Below are 15,954 nucleotides of genomic sequence, written 5' to 3'. Positions count from 1 at the left end.
TGTGTGTGTGTGTGTGTGTGTGTGTGAGCGGCTGCGAACGAACGAACCCAACCAAACAAACAAACCCCCAAGGAAGGTGTGACGTAGCAGGATGAAATGGTGCCGAGCCAGGTGCCGACGATGAATCTAGCGATAAGACAAGGGGGTGCCTAATCAGTGTCGGCACTGTCTTCGTCCTATCTCGATGATATGTTGATGACACGGTTAGAAGTTAGAGTGCCCGCCGCTTGCCGCCTTTTTGCAGTCGCAGAGCAAGCAGCAACGGCCACACATGAGTACTCTTTCCTTTGCTCGCGTGCGCTGCCGACCTGACCTGAAGCACGTCCGCGACTTCGACAGCCCCAGCTACAAGACTGTCGACATCATTTCGGTGCACGGCTCTGAGAAGGAGATGGCCATCATGCGCCACAAGAAGGACGACCGCGTGTTTGCGGCGTCGGCAAACTCGGGCAGCAAGGCTGACTTTGCGAAGTACCTTCGCTCGACGTACCAAAACGCCAAGGCATGCGCATCTGTTCCTCTCACCGCCCCCCTGACGCTCATGGCGTGCGCACAGACGTCTATTCCTGGCCTATGGCCATGGTAGATGTTTCATACCGTTGGTATGTTTTTCATACCGGTGGTAGGTTTTCCTCCAAGTAGACTTCCTCCCCTCTGACAGGCTTCCGGGCTGACCCTCGTGCCGTCCGACTGGACGGAGCCCGAAGACGGGGAGCCGCTCCCGATCTCCACCAATCTCCCTACCTCGCCCGATCGCCTCGCGGAGGCAATCGCTCAACACGTCGCCCAGTCGCCGATCTTCCAGCGGCAGCTGCAGGACGCGACCAACTCGATCAACACCAACACCAACGAGGTTCCTCTGCCCCCGTCCCATACCAGCCAGGGCACCATCTCACACCACGCTCGCTGCTACACAGGCGGTGTCGTTCGAGGGCGAGCGCACGCGGGCGCATGTGAGCTCGACTGTCACCCCCGCCGTCCTGGCGGCCAAGGCTGCTGAGCGCGCCGCTCTTCAGAACGCCAAGTCGCTCAAGGCGTCTTGCTTGGCGACCTTTGCCATGGCGGAGGCGCAGTCGGTGCAGCTCTCTAACCTCGGCACGTTCCTCGGCATCGCGGTGTCTGCCGACACAAGTCAACCCGTCCTTTGCTCTGGCCCGGCGCGTCCCTCGTTCACCCCCTCTCTCGTCGTTCCTGCTTCGCAGGACGGGTCTGGCGTTGAGCTGGCGGCCGACCAGCTTGCCAAGCAAGATGACGTCAAGACCATCGCCGGTCCCGAGGTAGTGCTCATCCCGCCCACGTACAACTTGCCGTCCCTCAGCGGGGAGGGCGGATGCACACAGCCCGGGGTCGCCCTCCCCGCTCCGTCCCGCCCGTCCGCCCCCGAGACCACGCGCCGCCCTTCTACCAATGAGTGTCCGCCGCCTTCGACTCGCAGGCGGTGGCGGCGAAGCCGCTCGCCTCCCTCTCCTCGCCGGAGCGGTCCCACCTCAAGGCCACGCTCGACAAGCAGCACGAGCTCATCAAGGGCTGCTTCGCCGAGGCGCTCGCGGCGGCCGGCTCCTACGCCTCGCTCGTCGCGCTAAACGACGCCATCGTCGTCAACTGCGAGACCGAGCAGCAGTACGAGCTCGATGGCGAGCACGCACCCGACCACGCCCGCCTCCGCGGCGACCTCGCGGCCGCGATGGCAAAGGCTGGCCCGGGCGGCCGGGCGGGCGCGGCCTGGGTCGGCGCCTTCCGCGCCAAGTACGACGCGCACGACGAGGCCTTCGACGAGCCCGCCTTCGGCTCGCTGCAGGCGCCCAGCCATGACCTCGCTCCGCCTCCCGCCCCCGCTCCGTCCCGCCCGTCCGCCCCCGAGACCACGCGCCGCCCTTCGACCAATGAGTGTCCGCCGCCTTCGACTCGCAGGCGGTGGCGGCGAAGCCGCTCGCCTCCCTCTCCTCGCCGGAGCGGTCCCACCTCAAGGCCACGCTCGACAAGCAGCACGAGCTCATCAAGGGCTGCTTCGCCGAGGCGCTCGCGGCGGCCGGCTCCTACGCCTCGCTCGTCGCGCTAAACGACGCCATCGTCGTCAACTGCGAGACCGAGCAGCAGTACGAGCTCGATGGCGAGCACGCACCCGACCACGCCCGCCTCCGCGGCGACCTCGCGGCCGCGATGGCAAAGGCTGGCCCGGGCGGCCGGGCGGGCGCGGCCTGGGTCGGCGCCTTCCGCGCCAAGTACGACGCGCACGACGAGGCCTTCGACGAGCCCGCCTTCGGCTCGCTGCAGGCGCCGAGCAGCTCACTTCCCCTGCCGCCCCCAGCCCCTCCCCGCTCCACCTCTCTCACCTCATCTACGAGCTCGCCGCGCCGCGTACCTGTATGAGTACCTGGCCCCCATAGGTCGAGGTCGTTGTACCGCTCCCTTCGACCAAGTCGCTCACGCCCAAGAAGTCACAGCCCGAGATCGGGGAGGTGTACTTCCAAGGGAAGAAGCGCGCCCCGCCAACCAAGCCCCCATCCCGCTGCTCCGACCGCATCAAGAAGATGAAGCCCCGCACCGGCGGAGCATCGACTTCCTTCTAGGACGTGTGTCCTACTTCCCCCCCGGCTGGGGCCCGGCGCGGGGTTTCGCACTTGGACTGGCGGCGCGACGTCCTGCATGTAACCGGGCGCTGCTCTCGACTTCTCCGCTAGGAGCGGAGGAGGGAGAGGGCGGGGCAAAGCCGCGCGCTTCCCTTCCTCTTTGGGTGGGTGTGCGCTTCGTGGTAGCCGGCGTAGCATCCGGCACTTTCGGCAAATCGGTGAAAATCGTGACTTATACAGCGAGGTGCGCGGCACAAGGCGACAACTCCAAGATCTCCGGACGCAGGTGTTTCAAAAAAAGAATTCAATGGTCCATCCCGCAATGGCCGAGTGCCTCGCCGGCTTGGGGCTTCAAGACAGGTCGCTGTCCGATGGCAGAGCGACGACCTGGGGAGGAGCACGTGCTGTTCGGTATGGCGGGCCGGGTAGATCTTGAACTGGCGTCCGTCATCCTTGAGGAGTGGCTGCCGCAGGCGCAACGCTGGCGAGCGCAGGTTGTGTCCACCGGCGAGCGGATCCAGGTCCGGCCGGCGAAGCTGAAAACAGAAATCGATGCGGCTGCCGCAGCTAGCGCGCGGGCCGCCGATGCGGCTGCCGCTGTGGCTGCTGCAGCCAGGGAGCATGCAGAAGACGACTTGTATCAGGCCTGCCTCAACGGTGACGTAGAGCTGCTGAGTGGTGCGCTCGCTCGTGGAGCGTCCCCCAATCTGATGATCTTCAATAGCTGGGCGGAGGTGCCCAACGGGCCAGAACTCTACGAGGAGTGCGTCAGCGTCACATACCTCGCGTGCGCTTGCGACGTCAGCAACCGCGAGCGCGTGGCATCACCCGCCGAAGCGGCGAGGCGAGGAGCCTGTGTGAGGAGATTGCTCGACTTCGGCGCTGACATTTCGCACACTGAGCGAAACAATGGTGCAGAGGGCGGATGCGGACGCTCGTACACTCGCTTGGATTGCGTACATCCCAACAACATCATGTACGTCTGCGTCCGCCGCAAACTGGCTCTGTGCCTCGAATACCTCCTGTCGTCGCTGCCCCCCGAGCGCCGCAGCGAGTGGCTCGGCCTTTGCGAGAATGCTTGGTGCTGCCTGCTAACGCGCGCCATCGAATGTTCGTCCTACGCGTGCTTGCGATTGCTTCTCGCCGCGGGCGCGGATCCGAACGTGAAGCCCGACCGGACCAGGCCGCTGCTGCAACTAGTCGCGATGAAGGATGTGCCGGAGGAGAGCGGGGAGTCGCCGCTGGCGATCCTCCAGTTGCTCTCATCCCATGGTGCGAGTCGCGCCTCCGTCGAGTCCCACTCTCTCTACACCGAAGAGACCGGGCGCATCAGCCTTCCCGGCGACCCGAGGGTGACGGCCGAACGAATCCTCCGATTACGCATCCAGGCAATGGAGGCGGCGCAGGGCCCTCCGCCGCCGGCGCTCGCACGGGCCAACGCCGCCCTTGATTGGCTGCAGACGAGCAGCGAGTGGTCGACGCCGCTGCACCACGTCGCGCTCATCGGCGCTACGCGCGCGCGCAAGCTGCTCCGCGGCGGCGCTGACGTGCACGCGAGCAGCGGGGACGGGCCGTCACCACTCTCGCTGGCGAATGACCTACATGCCGCGGGACATGCTGCCGTCGGGCCTCTCGGTGACCAGCATGTGTGCGAGGTGGCCCGCCTCGTGCGCGCCGCGGCGGAGCCGTGGACGCCACAGACTCACGAGCTCTTTCCAGACGCGGCGCGAGCGCACGCGTGCGACTTGCTGTGGCCGCTCGCTCGCCTCGCCAACGACCCGCGCCTCGCCGGCGGCCCACCGCAAAGTGCCTTTGTCCACGCCGTCCTCAGCCACGCTATCACACGCGGAAGGCCGATCGCGTAGCTCATGAGACAGGGTGCGTCGACGGAAGAGAGGTGTGAGAGCGACGGGACGGGGGTGTGAGCATTCTTTTAGAGCGAGAGTAGCTACGCAGAGTAACGGTGCTCACATAGTTGATTATGTACCAGTAGTAATTACGGCGCCATGCCCGCGCGCCGCGGCCTTCACGCTTCAGAGCTCCTCTACCGACCTGCGTTGGAGCCCGAACCCAGGCAACTCGGTACGGCGGGGGCGACGCCGGTGTTCATTGCTGCCGACCCCATAAATGCAGCGATGGACATCTCGCTGCAGGCGCTCGCGGGGCCGTGAGTGGGGGTCCCCACTGCTGCCCCTCTGACTATTCTTTTGTCTGTTGTGATGCCTTTCCCTGAGAACGCACACAAACAACGCCTCGTGTGTAATGCCCTGTGTTCCGCGAGTGCGTGTGCCCCGTCGTCCATGCTAGGACGTGTGTAACACTGACTGACTGACTGACTGTGGGTATCCAGGCACCACCACGTTTTCAACGTCTGCGCACAGGCGCGGCGAGCATTACGTTGTCGTATCTTTTATTTAGCTTACTTACATCTTACAGAGGGGAGAATCGGACACGGCACACCACCCCCACCCACCAAACCGCAACGCGCGCTCTCTCTCTCTCCAAACCGCCCGCCCAGAAAAAAATTGAAGTTTTGGTGTGAGCTTTGTGTGTGTGTCCTGACTAACTTGCCAACAATCAATACCTGCATTCACAGATAGGTTGATAAGAAACAAGAAGGTCACCTCCAGTACGCCGACCGAAGCACGCCCGCACACCTGAGACAGCTAAGGGGGAACCTGTTCACTGCCTTTAGAGCCCCGCGGGCGTCATCGATTGGCGCGTGGGTTGTGCGCTGGGCCCTCCTGCTCGGCTCCAGCGAGTAGACAAGTGTTGTCATCAACAGAGTAGAAGGATCTGACCTCGGGGCCGATGTGACCAAGCGCTGGTAGATCTAGCGTGGTTTTACCTCACACACACCCATGGTCTCACAGTGTGCCGGCAGTCGCCGAGCAGTGTCGCTCACACAAGCCGCAGCACAAGTGACTGAGGGCCAGTGAGGGCGAGCCCATCGCTGTCACAGCTGTGGCAGCCGCACAGACCACAGTAGGCTGTGCCATCTGAGATCTGTGCAGAGCGTGTGCCGTGTGAATCTGTGTGCGAGCAGCAGTGGAGCTGCACTCCAGGCTTCAGGCGCAAAGAGCTGCATGCATGCCACCGAAGGCGCTGTCGAGGTTCGCCGAGCGCGGCGCAGGTTGGAGGAAGCCGCCACCGTCCACCGACGAGCGCGTTGGACTTTTCACTCCGGACAAAAAGACGGCGACACGCACACGAGCTGCGGCCGTCTTAGCGGCGAGGCGTGGGACCGTCTGTGGCGAAGTGGATCGCGTCCCTGAATTTCCGTCAACTCTGAACTCACGGTCCTTCCCCTCTACAAAATGGGCGCGAGCTGTGCTGCCACAGAGCACAGTGAAATGGACCACTAGCCATGATCGCGTCCGGGCCAGCCGCCGTGATCGAGTCGCGCGCCTATACTACCCTCAGTCCCATGCAAAACACGCACGTCCCGGGAGCCGTAGCCGCTACCCCGCACACACGGAGGGATCACACTCCTCGGGCCCCCCTCGATCCTCAGTCCCCAACAAACATGTCCCGCGCGAGCCGCTCACCCGCACGAAACAAGGGGGTCAGACTCCGCCGAGCGAGGTCAGGGGCACAGCAAGGCCTGGCGCTGCCGTCTCTTCTCACCCCGCCGCTGCTCGCTGCTGCCGCTTACCTCACCACCACTCCTCCCCCGCGGACATCTTCGCAACGCGCCGCTGGCGCAATCCCTCTTGGGTGCGCCGCTGGGCCGGTGTTTGGACACCGGTGCACAGCGGCCCCCAGCCAGCTGCGGTAGCTTCCGCCTGCCAACCAACGGCGGCAGCGGCGTAGCCCTCGTCGTATGCGGCTTCGATAGCGTACGAGTGGATGCTAGGGATGTTCTCACACCACGCGTAGGTCTTGGGCGCGTAACATGCGTACTGGCCAGGATCGAGCCCGTCCGTGCGGTGCGTGTCGCCGTCTATGTCGCCGACGGCGGTGCACGCCGTGGAGGGGAGGAGGCGGGCGGCGGTCGCCAAGTGCTTGCCGACAAGGTGGAGAATCTCCTGCGCGTGGTGATAGCTGTAGACGTGCCCGCCGTGCGGCCAGTACGCGTACTGCTTCGCCACGACGGCGGGGTGCGGCCACGCGGCGGCAAACGCCGGCGAGGTGAAGTCGAGGGCCACGCGCACTGTTGTGGGCAACGCAGGGGGAGGGTCGGGGGGGGGAGGGGGGGGGGGGGGTTACAGCAGAAGGGGAGTTGCGCGGGGGTGCTGTGCACCGTCGTATAGCCAAAAGTCAACCGGGTAGTCGACTTGTGGGACGAGTCCCGGGGCAGAGTGGAGGTCGGAGGCGTTCATATAGCCCACGGTGTAGTCGGTCATCGTCTCGGATTTGCCGTTGAAGTGGAGGATGGGCATCCCGAGCTCCTCGAGCATCATCAGCACCATGTCCTGAGCCGGGCTGTAGAGCCACCCCGCTGCGACGCCGTCCGTCGTGATCTGGTACGGGGCGTAGGTTGCGCCGGCACGGACGCCCCTCTCTTGCGCCGCCTTGGTGATGCGCTTGAAGGACTCGACGGCGCCGCACAGCAGCCCCTTGTCGGCGGCCGACTGCCCAGCGGCGTCGGCCGAGCCGAGGAAGACGGCGAGCTTCTCGTGCAGCGCGACCATTTCGATGAAGCCGCGGGTCCCCTTCGCCGAAGACGCGCGAGTCGTCCGAGATAGTTGCCGATGCAACTAGGGGGGAGCGTTAGAGACGACTCTCTCTTTCCCAACTGTGAACAGTCGTTATCTGTATATGCGCAGCTATTCATAGCCGCGCCTGTTGTTTGTGTGTGTGTGTATCCGCGCTCTTGGCGCGATTACGAGACTGACTAGTGTGTCGCACTAGTTGTACTTTTCGTAATAGTATTCCGCATTCATTGCGAGGGCGGACCACTCCTAGCGTGCAGACCGCGGGAGCTGGTGCCGCGGCCAGTGTAGACCTGGCCTGCGCTGTGACGCGCGCGCTCATCTTCAACGCGCGCCTGGTTCTTTTCCAGTGCGAGGGCATCCTCCAGCCGCCGCCCTGGGGCCTGGCGATGACACCCTCCTCCCTCCGCAGCCAAGTCGCGGCCCTTCTCGGCGACCTCGAGAGCGCACTCTGTGCGCCGCTCGGCTCGCCCGACGGCTCGGCCGACGCCGACGCCGTCACTGCTGCCGCTGCACCCGCCACCGCCGCGCCCGCCGCCTCGCCCTTTTCGCTGGGCTCAGGCAGCCCGTTCGCGTTGAGCTCGGGCTCTCCCTTCTCCCCGTCGGCACCCCGCGCGTTTGGCGCGGCCGCATGCGCCGCCGTCGCCCCCGCGCCCGCCGCCACGTCGCCCGCCGCCGCGCCCGCTGCGCCTGCCGCCTCAAAGGGCGAGTCGCTTGCCGAGCTCGAGGCGCGTCTGGAGGCGGCGGAGTCCGAGGAGGCGCCGGAGCCGTGCCGCCCCCACTCGCGCGACGACTTTCTCCGACGCGTCCACTCCTTCTCCAACGCGCGCCTCTGGTTTGCAAAGCCCGCCGCGCTCTCGCCGCCGCAGTGCGCTCGGCACGGCTGGCGGCTCGGCGCGGCGGCGGACACACTCGTGTGCCGTGTGTGCCTGGCGGAGTTCAAGTGCCCGACCAGCCTCGACGACCCCGCCGCCCTCTCCGCCGCGGAGGGCCTGCTCCGCACCGCCCACCAGCCGCTCTGCGCCTGGCGCTCGCAGCGAGCCGGAGGGGGCGTCCGGGACGTGTCCGGGACGTGTCCGGGACGTGTGCACGGCGTGGCCCGTAGGCTCAGCAACCCGTCGCCAGAGTCGTTCGGGTCGCTCCTGCTCCCCGCCCGCTTCGGCGCCGCCCCCTCCCTCGCCGAGGGCGCTGCGCGCGCGCTCGAGTCGCTGCGGGCCCGCCACGCCGCGCTGCTCCGCCTCCCGTCGCTTCCTGCCCTCGCAGACGGCCTGGACCACGCCCCTTGCGCGAGGCGGCGTGACGAAGCCTCTCCTCACACCGCGTCTGTTCTGAGTGCAGGCCTCTCCCCCGCCCTCGATGAGGCTGCCGCAGCCGCAGGCCCTCGCCGGGGGGCGGTAATGAAGTCAATGAAATGCGTCTCTAATCAACAATTGATGAGCAGGCCCATGCCGGAGGGCGGTAATGAAGTCAATGAAATGCGTCTCTAATCAACAATTGACGAGCAGGCCCTCGCCGGAGGGGGGGGGCTAATTACTAACTAGTTCGTTGTCTCATTCACGAGTTGATGAGCAGGCCTCGCCGGAGGGGGGTCGGCGCTGCTCGCCGCTCTGTCCTCGCGGCTGCGCGACTCGTCCGACGGCGCGGCGGAGGCGGAGGCAGGCGGCGGCTCGAGCGAAGCGCAGCGGCGCGAGGCTGCGCTCGCCGCTGCCCCTCTGTCCGCGTCCAACGTGTCCAGGACACGTCTCCCGTAGGCACGAGGCGGCCCTCAAGCTCGCGCTGCTCGGCTGGCGGCCCGGCGCCGCGCTGCCGCAGCCCGGCGCCGCGGCGGGAGGGAGCGGGCAGGGGGCAGAGCCGGCAGCTAGCCCCCCCTTCCGCGAGAGCCCTCCCCTGCCTCGTCCATGACCCGTCCCGGACACGTCCACGCAGGCCCTCCTCACGCTCGAGTGCCCCGAGGACGGGCGCACCGTCGGGCTGTGGCACTACGCAGAGCTGGGAGACGACCTCGCCGCCGCGCCGTCGCCCGCCGCCGGCTCCAAGCGGCGCGCCGAGGGGGGTGGTGCGGCTGCCGCGTCCAAGCGCGGCCGCGGCGGCCAAGGCGAAGGCGACTCGTCTGTGGGCCCGCCCTCGGCAGCGCGCTCGTCTGGAGCCCTCGACCCGGTGGCGGAGCACCGGGCGTGGAGCCCGTGGGTGCAGGTGGTGGCGGGCGACACGGTGCCCGCCTGGATGCGGTGCGCCGCGCTCCTCCTGCCCGCCTCGCACCAGCAGAGCGCGCCCGTCGGCCGGGCGGCCGCCGCGGCGCTCGCGATGCTCTGAGTCAACGCTGCACAGAGCTGCTCTCCGAGGCCTCTGCTGCTGCCCCCTCCGACAAACCACCGCTTTGTGTGCCGGAGGGTGAGAGAACGGGCCTCTTGACTACACACTAACAGAGAGATACGAAAAAGAAAGACAAGCGGGGGGAGGGATGGGTCGTGGGAGAACGCGCAGCAAGAAACGAAACTCGAAAGAAAAAAAGCACAGACGGATGATGTAAGAATTCTCTGTTTGTCGGCTTAAAAGAATTCTTAAAGGCCAAGCCTCTCTCTAAAAAAGAAACAAAACAAAGGGCTCTCTAGCGGCGGCCGCCTCCGCGCAAGATGTCGCTCTTGGCCTTGCTCTCGCGGGCTTATCTTCCTCCGCGGTCATTTTCCATTCCCACACGCGCCGCTGCGCCGAGGCTCTGCACCGACGGCGGCGATGTGAAGGGCGAGGAGGACTGGCGCGACGTGCGGGCGCGGCTTGTGGCGATGGAGCAGCTCGAGCAGGCTGATCCCGACGCTCCGCCTGGCCTCAGCTCGCCCGTCGTCAGCGGTGCCCCCGTCTACGAGACGCCGCTCATCGAACGGGGTTCGGTGATCCTCGGCGGCACGCAGCAGGAGTTCGGCTTCGCGCTGCGACAGCAGTACTTTCACAAGTCGGTCATGCTTCTTCTGCAGCACGACGACGCCTTCACTCGCGGCATCATACTGAATCGGCCGTCGGCGATGGAGCTCGACGGCTGGCGCGTGTGGTTCGGGGGCGACGTGGCGGAGGGTGGACTCTTCCACGGGAATGGACGGGCTGGAGGGACGCGCGAGATCGTCTGCTTGCACTCGCTTACGAGCGACGCTGCGACGCGGCTGTCGATGCCGGTGATCAGAGGGGTGCAGTACACGACGCTCGAGGGAGCGCAGGCGCTGGTCGCCTCGGGCGAGGCGGAGAGGTCTTCCTTTTGGCTCTTCGTGGGCTACGCGGGCTGGGCGCCCAAGCAGCTCCAGGGCGAAGTCGAGAGAGACTCGTGGTGTGCGGGCAGCCCTAACCCTAGCCCTAGCCCAAGCAGCTCCAGGGCGAAGTCGAGAGAGACTCGTGGTGTGCGGGCAGCCCTAACCCTAGCCCTAGCCCAAGCAGCTCCAGGGCGAAGTCGAGAGAGACTCGTGGTGTGCGGGCAGCCCTAACCCTAGCCCTAGCCCAAGCAGCTCCAGGGCGAAGTCGAGAGAGACTCGTGGTGTGCGGGCAGCCCTAACCCTAGCCCTAGCCCAAGCAGCTCCAGGGCGAAGTCGAGAGAGACTCGTGGTGTGCGGGCAGCCCTAACCCTAGCCCTAGCCCAAGCAGCTCCAGGGCGAAGTCGAGAGAGACTCGTGGTGTGCGGGCAGCCCTAACCCTAGCCCTAGCCCAAGCAGCTCCAGGGCGAAGTCGAGAGAGACTCGTGGTGTGCGGGCAGCCCTAACCCTAGCCCTAGCCCAAGCAGCTCCAGGGCGAAGTCGAGAGAGACTCGTGGTGTGCGGGCAGCCCTAACCCTAGCCCTAGCCCAAGCAGCTCCAGGGCGAAGTCGAGAGAGACTCGTGGTGTGCGGGCAGCCCTAACCCTAGCCCTAGCCCAAGCAGCTCCAGGGCGAAGTCGAGAGAGACTCGTGGTGTGCGGGCAGCCCTAACCCTAGCCCTAGCCCAAGCAGCTCCAGGGCGAAGTCGAGAGAGACTCGTGGTGCGGCAGCAGCCGCACCAGAGAGGCAGCCGCGGGGAGAGCTGACCGGCGCTGCTCGTGAGACAGGTACCTCGCCGCAGCCGACTCGGAGGTGCTGCTGCGCGAGCTCCTCCGGCAGGGCACCGACCTCCCTCCGCCTACACATGTGCATGTGCATGTGCATGTGTGTATGTCCATCTGAGTGCAACAGTTGATGTGTAGGCACCGACCTCCCTCCGCCGAGCGCCGGCGTCGGCGCGGCAGGCGTGGGGGCGTGGGGGCGTGGGGGGTTCGGGGGAGGCGAGGGGGTGAGGGGGAGGTGGGGGGCAGGTGAGGGGACCAGAGGAAGGAGGTAGTTGGCGAGGGGCGAGAGGCTGCCGGCGTTGGGCTCAGCGGCCCTCCGCCTTCGCCGAGCAGGCGACGGGCTTCAGACGTGGGAGGGGCTGATGCGCGCGATCGGCAAGGGAGAGGAGGCGGACCGCACGAGAGGCAACCTGGAGGAGCGCTTCGCCCCCCGGGACTCTGCTGGCCAGCACCCTCCATGCCCGCACCGCACCCTCCCCGCACCGCACCCTCCCCTCACCGCACCCTCCCCTCACCACACCCTCCCCCCTCCCCTCACCACGGACCCATCCCTGCCGGCAGGACCGCATGCTCGCCGAGTGGGCGCGATCCGCACTGCTGCTGCTCTCCGAACCCTCCGGAGGCCGATCTCGCTGAGCCGAGGCTCCACCCTGCCCCTGTCACCAGGTGCGGCAGCACTTGGTGCCACGACCCGCCCTCGCGGAGCCGGCCCGGGCGGAGGGCGGCGACGGCGAAGCGCTCGCCGGCCGCGTGCTCTGCAGCGGGCGAGGTGCACCGACGCCCCGCGCGCTCCGAGAGGCTTTCCCGTCGGCCGTCCCTTCCCTCGGCCGTCCCTGATCCGCCCCTCACCCCCTTGCCTGCAGGCACCGACACCTACACGCTCGAGTCGCAGTTCCTGCACAAGTCGCTGCTCCTGCTGCTGCACGAGACGGAGCAGGGCCTCGCCGTCGCCGCGGTGCTCAACCGGCCGACGGCGAGCTAGCTGTGGCCTCCCCTCCCCCTGCTTGCCACCGACCCTCGCCTGAGCCTGCCCCACGCCCTCCCGCAGGCGAACGTCGTCCAGTTCAACCTGCCCGACCGGCCGCGCCGCGCGATCGGCTTCGGAGGAGAGGCGCGCGTCCGCGGCGGCAGCCTCGACGTGGACGGCAACGGGCTGCTCTGGCTGCACACGCGCGGCGAGGCGCTCGGCGGCACTCCGGTCGGCGAGTGCGGCGTCTGGCGCGGCGGGGGCTGGAGGCGTTCGGCCGAGGCGGTGCCGGGCTGAGCGCGTCTCCTCCTCCGGGGGCAGGGGGATCAAGTCCTCCGATGCAGGGGCGCGCATCAAGGAGGGGGAGGGGTTTTTTTCCGACTTTTTGCTCCTCTCGGGAGTCGTCGGCTGGGAAAGACCCGCCCTCGAGGCCCCGAAATCCAAGCGAGATGCGAGACGCCCCGACCCGACGGCCTCAGTGTCGCGCTGGGGGCCAGGGCCCCTGCCAGGACCCCCGTTAAAAGCCCCCCCCCCCCCCCCTTCCCCCCAGGCGCGCCTCGCGCGGGGAGAGCTCGAGCAAGTCGCCTCGCCGGCGCTGCTCTGGCCCCAGATCTGGGCGCTGGGCGAGGTGCACGCTCCGGCGCTCCGAGCCTGCGGTGCTCGCCTGAGCGGCCTCCCTCCACCGCCGCACAGGTCTCCCCAGGCGGCGAGGCCGGCAGCGCAGGAGCTGGCTCCGTCGAGGCGGCGCCGGTCGAGCTGTCTGACGGCACGGCTATCTGGTACGCGGCGCTGCAGCAAGGGGCCGGCGGCGGCGACGAAGGCTTCGGGGCGTCGCTCGGCGCGGTCCCGCCTTCCGCACTTGCCGACGAGGCGCTGCAAGTGTGGCTCCACTTTTTCGCCGGTCACCCGATGCCCGAGGCGGCCGCCGAGTAGGCAAGCCGAGGGCGGCGGAGCGGTCGTTGCTGCGACGCTTCCCCATTCCCTCCCCTTCGCCCGTACTTTACTTTCCCAGTGAGGAGATTACCGGCGAGGGTTGCGGCGTGAGGGGAGGAGACATGCCAGCACCGAGTCACGCAAAGTGGGGCGTCGCGTGAGGGAACGATCTGACCGATATTGTGTCGCCTACGTTCGGAGAGAGACTGAGAGATCGATTCTGCACGAGAGAGAGGTCTCTCCGGACTCCGCGAGGAGAGAGAGAGCTCACGGTGTCGCGTGGTGGGGAGTCCATATGTGTGTTGACCCGTGACCTCCTTCAACAAACTTAGTTGCATAAAAACACTGTGGTCAGCGAGAGTCGCGAGTTAAGCACCGGCAGCGGTGCGCGGACGGCGGGGAGCCAGCGCCGAGAGGCTACGAGGGCGCGGTCCCTCTCCCTGGCAGCTCCCTGGGCTGCGCACCCTGGGGGGGCGTATCCCTGTGGTCTGGCCGGTGGGTTGAAGGCGCCGGCTGTGGCGCGGCTGAGCTGAGTGCTGAGTGCTGTCTCGTGTGTGCTGCCACGGTGGCAATGCAACTAAAGTATGGCAAGGATCGCAAGGCAGGAGCGAAAAGAGGAGGCTCAAACCATGAGGCGTTGACTATCGCGTCGGCTGGAAGTCGCCTCGCGCACCGACTCCCTCACGGCAGACATGCGCTCCACCTCTCGCTGCATCTCCTCCTCCGAGTCGCTCGAATTGAGGAGGTCGTTGCCCGTGATGGTGCCGGAGGCACCGCCGCTGGTGTCGCCCCCTCCCCGTTTGCCGTGGCGCGGCGTGAACAGGCCCATCATGTTGCGCGAGCTCCTCCCAGCCAGCGCACTCCAGATTTTTGACGACTTTGTCTTCTCGGCAGGCTGCTCGCCAGCGCTCTGGCGTTCTTCCATGGCGCGCAGGCTAAGTCTCAGCGACTCCGCCTCTTTGCGGAGGCCCGACGCGTCGCGGCGCAGGCGAGAGACGGCTTGCTCGTAATTCTTCGAGCGGCGCGCCATATAGCACGAGACGCAGCATTGGACCATCGCCATCAGGATCGCGGCCAGGACGAAGGGCCCCCCGAGCGCGAGCGTGACGCGCAAGTAGCCCGAGAGCTCGAGCGCCTCTAGGCACTTGGGCTCCGCCATCGGAGCTCCCCCTACGTCGTCGTCGCAAGAGGGGTAGAGGAAGTTGAGACCCTCGACGTCATCAGCGGTGAGGCACGTGCGCGAGCGGTGCTTTGTCTGCGAGTACATGATAGTGTCGGAGCCCGCGGGAAGGGGCGAGAGCTCGATAAAGTCGGCCTGGAGAGGCTTCGTGCACGTGTCACTCGCGCCAATGTTGACGCCGTCCTTGGCTCTCAGGTTGAGGCTCGGAAACTGATCTGGGTGGTCAAAGCCGAGGACGTGCCCCACCTCGTGTGCGATGGTTGCCTTGAAGTCGAAGCAGTCCCAGCACGGCAAGAAGACAAAGAAGTAGAAGATGGGCGTGGCGATCAGCCAGAAAAAGGAGAATGTGAGCGTGAAGAGGGGCGCGCGCGCGAGAAAGTAGAGGAGCGCGTCGCTGCGGCGGCCAAAGACCTGTTTGACTTGCTTTTCCGCCTTGTTCGCCCTCTTTGGACAGATCGCATTCTTGAGGCCAGCGCCGATGATGCCGACGATGATGAACAGGCAGATTAAGCAGACGACAATGACGACGATCCGCATGACTAGCACAACGTCGACGCCACCTGAGTTCATCCAGTGGAAGGTGTAGCAAAACGTTGTGTCGAGGTACCAGCAAATGTTGGTGCTGACCGTCATCTGCGAGCGGGTCAGCCCCATACTGAACCCGGGTTTAGTGCCCGTGGTGAGCACAGTCTCGACTGGATTTACGGTGGAGTCGCCCAGCTTGCTGTTCTGAACGAACGCCGCAAAGTCCGGGATGTTGGATGGGAGGCCGCCCGTGTAGGAGAGGTCGGTGGTGATGAAGAGCTCGGCGTTCTCGCACTCGGTGGTGGCTGGAGACTCCCATCCCTCCCAGCACGCCTCAGACACGTCCTCAAAGTGAAGGCGCTTGTGGTTGATGGCCCACGTGTTGAGGGCGGCAGCAATGGCGCCGCGAATGCGGTCGCAGTTCAGAAAAGAGAGGCCAATGAGGCTGTCGAGGGTCTCGAAGGACTCCTCGGGGAAGTGAGGGATCATGTCCTCGCAAAAGTTGGGATGGATCGCGTAGGTGATGCCGGCGGCCAGCCCGTCGCTCGAAAAGCCATCCTCTGGCTGAGGCCAGAGGTAGGTTGTCTCGTACAGGTCGAACGCGGGCCAGAGTTCGTTGCACTGGCCGCCATTCCACTTGCCGTAGCCGGCATCGTTGGTCTTGCCCCACGACGCGCAGAGATTCTGCGGCGGGCATGCCGCATCGGGTCGGGAGTGAGTCCAAGTAAGCAGCGGGCTACGAGACGGGCGCGGTAGCGTGTGTGCTTGTTGGCGTGGCGCTCACCGAGAGCACCCAGCCACTCGCTGGGGTCGCGTGAAGGAGCAGCAGCAGCCGATGCGCGATGTGGAGAGTGCCCGCTGCCGGCCCGCGCCTCGATGAAGCCGGCATCCAACGCTCTGTGCCGGGACGCGACTCGACGACGTTGCCAGGCCTGCGCAGGCGTGCGGGCAGTGGGTGGGCGGCCAAGAAGTCGCTCAGCGAGGACGTTCGCGCGTAGTTTGCGATTCATAATTAACGGATTGCGCGTGTGAATGTGTTTAGGTATATGGTACCAATGCGTGTGT

At 66.3% G+C, this 15,954-nt stretch overlaps 3 protein-coding genes across 3 annotated transcripts; all 3 read left to right on the top strand.

Annotated features, from left to right (window-relative positions):
* Nucleotides 1-96: 96 nt before the first annotated feature.
* EMIHUDRAFT_453553 (hypothetical protein) lies at nt 97-2,652 on the top strand (the record flags this gene model as incomplete). Its single annotated transcript, XM_005758289.1, has 8 exons — nt 97-111; nt 245-514; nt 662-853; nt 918-1,115; nt 1,203-1,277; nt 1,436-1,798; nt 1,912-2,096; nt 2,571-2,652. The coding sequence occupies 8 exons, from the start codon at nt 97-99 to the stop codon at nt 2,650-2,652; spliced, it is 1,380 nt and encodes a 459-aa protein (XP_005758346.1).
* A 252-nt stretch (nt 2,653-2,904) lies between these two features.
* EMIHUDRAFT_438817 (hypothetical protein) lies at nt 2,905-4,573 on the top strand. The gene has a single exon (XM_005758288.1). The coding sequence runs from the start codon at nt 2,942-2,944 to the stop codon at nt 4,433-4,435; it is 1,494 nt and encodes a 497-aa protein (XP_005758345.1). The 5' UTR covers nt 2,905-2,941; the 3' UTR covers nt 4,436-4,573.
* Nucleotides 4,574-9,852: 5,279 nt separating this feature from the next.
* Nucleotides 9,853-13,184, top strand: EMIHUDRAFT_453551 (hypothetical protein; the record flags this gene model as incomplete). The annotated part of the gene is made up of 7 exons (XM_005758287.1): nt 9,853-10,524; nt 11,951-12,053; nt 12,148-12,257; nt 12,333-12,504; nt 12,575-12,681; nt 12,802-12,879; nt 12,945-13,184. The coding sequence occupies exons 1-7, from the start codon at nt 9,859-9,861 to the stop codon at nt 13,182-13,184; spliced, it is 1,476 nt and encodes a 491-aa protein (XP_005758344.1). The 5' UTR covers nt 9,853-9,858.
* Nucleotides 13,185-15,954: the final 2,770 nt, after the last annotated feature.

Source organism: Emiliania huxleyi, assembly GCF_000372725.1.
Source record: "Emiliania huxleyi CCMP1516 unplaced genomic scaffold EMIHUscaffold_87, whole genome shotgun sequence".
Classification (NCBI taxonomy): Eukaryota; Haptophyta; order Isochrysidales; family Noelaerhabdaceae; genus Emiliania; species Emiliania huxleyi.
This window is presented reverse-complemented; position numbering and strand designations above follow the sequence as displayed.

Coding starts and splice junctions, on each gene's coding strand:
- EMIHUDRAFT_438817 (XM_005758288.1), top strand. CDS start 2,942: ATGGCAGAGCGACGACCTGGGGAGGAGCACGTGCTGTTCGGTATGGCG.